The sequence below is a fragment of the Gekko japonicus genome, unplaced genomic scaffold (assembly GCF_001447785.1).
Source record: "Gekko japonicus isolate JY-2015 unplaced genomic scaffold, Gekko_japonicus_V1.1 scaffold14379, whole genome shotgun sequence".
Taxonomy (NCBI): Eukaryota; Metazoa; Chordata; class Lepidosauria; order Squamata; family Gekkonidae; genus Gekko; species Gekko japonicus.
In genome coordinates, this window is record NW_015214620.1 from 1 (window position 1) to 2463 (window position 2463).

The 2463-nt window shown below is 49.0% G+C and overlaps 1 protein-coding gene across 1 annotated transcript; it reads right to left on the minus strand.

Annotated features, from left to right (window-relative positions):
- Positions 1–1161: 1161 nt before the first annotated feature.
- Positions 1162–2356, minus strand: LOC107125132 (claudin-4-like). Its single transcript, XM_015428587.1, has one exon. The coding sequence runs from the start codon at positions 2339–2341 to the stop codon at positions 1697–1699; it is 645 nt and encodes a 214-aa protein (XP_015284073.1). The 5' UTR covers positions 2342–2356; the 3' UTR covers positions 1162–1696.
- Between the last annotated feature and the right edge of the window lie 107 nt (positions 2357–2463).

The window sequence follows — 2463 nt, forward strand, 5'->3', positions numbered from 1 at the left end:
ATTCAGCTTCAGTGCCAAGGCTCAAATCTTTCTGGAAATCAAATCTTGTATTGTTAAATCCCAGCTTGGTGGTTGTTATGAGTGGTGGACTCCCCACTCCTCTCCCACATGAAGCCAGCTGGATGACCTTGGGCTAGTCACAGTTCTCTCAGAGCTCTCAGCCCCACCTATCTCACAGGGTGTCTGTTGTGGGGAGAGGAAGGGAAGGAGATTGTAAGCCACTGTGAGACTCCTTTGGGAAAAGGCAGGGTAAAAAAACCAATTCCTCATCTTCTTCCTCCCATCTATACCTGTTGTTCTTAGAATGGCTGCAATTACAAGGTAGAGGCAACTATTTTACTTGCTCCAGGAATATGCTTCTGTCATGATTTGTGTAGGACTGGGCGGCAAGGCCTAGCCCTAGACCCAGGAGAGACCTATGTGTCAGTGGAAAGCAGACACAGCCTACAATCCCCACAATGCTTAGTGACGGTTGTAACCAATCGGTATCCAGGGATTCTATGAGGGAATTGTTACTTATACTTTGTGGGCAGGGAAACTGTGTTCTTTCCTCTCATAGAGCTAAACTGAAGGTCCCTGTGTTCTTTTCCCTCACAGAGCTGACAGGACAGTTAAGCTGAGAGAAAGATCCCTCACTTGGGACAGAGTGAGTACAGGCACAGGCCTGGCATAAGAGGCTGTGGGCCTTAAATAGCAACCAGTATAGTGAAATAGGTAGTCGTGTTAGATTTGTTTTTATTTACCTTTAGACACTGTTATATATTTTAAGCACCTTGTCTTGTTTTCAATGCCCCGTTACTGTATTAATAAACCATTTGTTTAATGTTCTCTGCCTGGTCATCACGCCTATATTTCTCGGCTTAAAAGGGGCATTTTGGTTGGGCTTGGGAGGGTACTCTGGGCCTTCCCAAGGGATCCTAAGTTCAGAGTGGTGGCAGACAAAGGTGGCAACCCACAGGGGGTCATGGCAGCTTCAGAGAAACATTCCGGGGGCTCAGCAATGCTTTCAACTCACCCTTGCAGATCGCATCAATAATGAAGACAAGTAGGTATTTACAAAAAAAAATCTGCAATTTTATTCAGACATACTAAAAAGCACACCTGCAATGTTATTCAGACATACTAAAAAAACCCTGACTTCTGATATGAAATGCATGCAAGGTTAATTAATAGTTTAGCAACAAAAGGCTACACAGCCTTTACTTAAAAGCAATATTTTAAAAACGCGTCACAGCTTTTAATGACCAGACTTGGTGCACTTCTCTCGCTCCAAACCGATATCCTATGGAACAGAAGCTGCTCTACAGGGCAGGGCCAGCAGCCAGTCTCTTGTTGGACACCCCACGCCGGGCATCTGGAGACAACACGCATACTGCTCATGAACTATCTGGAGAGAAGTCTTCTGAGAGGTGACACACCATCTATGTAAAAAGAGGGCATTGATCCTAAGTCCACGATGTTCTCCAGAAAGAGTTCTGCATTTCAAGAGGAAGCTGGAACGAGGATGTGGTGACCGTGGAGAAAAGAAAAAATGAAATACTGATGGGCTGAACAGGATGGATGGAAACCTTAGAGCAAGATACTTTGCCTTCAGTTCAGGGACCTTAACTGTGCAGTGTCCTAGAAGGGATGTCATTCCATCCCACCCAACAGCGCTGAACTTTCAGAAAGATGGCAGATTCCGGAGCTGGGGCTCCTAGACGTAGTTCTTGCTGGGGTAATCGCTGCGGGGCTGTGAGGCGGCTGCCGTGTAGCGGGCACTGTAGTTGTTGCTGTCCTTCTTGGGGCAATTGCAGCACAGTAGGGCCCCTCCAAGGGTCATCAAGGCAGCGGCTGCCCAACCGAGGTAGAGGGAAGCCCCCAGCTCTCTCTTCTGGGCGTCAGTCACCAGCGGGTTGTAGAAGTCACGGATGATGGTGTTGGCCGACCAGCACACGGGGATCAGGCAGAGGACTCCTGCCACCACAAAGATGACACCCGAGACAATGACGATACGGGCCTTGGCATTCTCATCCTCCACACAGTTGGTGCACTTGGCTCCCACGATGCCAATCAGGAGGGCCAGGACTGCCAGAAGCACCGAGATGACCATGAGGGCCCGCGCTGCTTGGAGGTCCTGAGGCAGAGCCAACATGGAGTCGTAGACCTTGCACTGCATCTGACCCGTGCTCTGCACCACGCAGCTCATCCACAGTCCCTCCCAGGCGATCTGAGCCGTCACAATACTGCTGCCGATGAACGCTGTGACTTTCCACATGGGCAGGGCACATGTGACGATCGCGCCGATCCAGCCCACCACTGATAGGGCCATGCCCAAGATCTGGAAGGCAGCTGAGGCCATCGCTCAATACAAGGCAGTTCTGGAGAGACAAGGATGAAATTTTTAGGTGAATGGCTAGGGATTTCATCTAACAAGAGCTATTATATCACACTATTAAACATCACTGAGGACCTCAAATATAG

What these genes read in the sequence shown, in the direction of transcription:
- LOC107125132 (XM_015428587.1), bottom strand. Translation starts at nt 2,341, where the DNA reads ATGGCCTCAGCTGCCTTCCAGATCTTGGGCATGGCCCTATCAGTGGTG.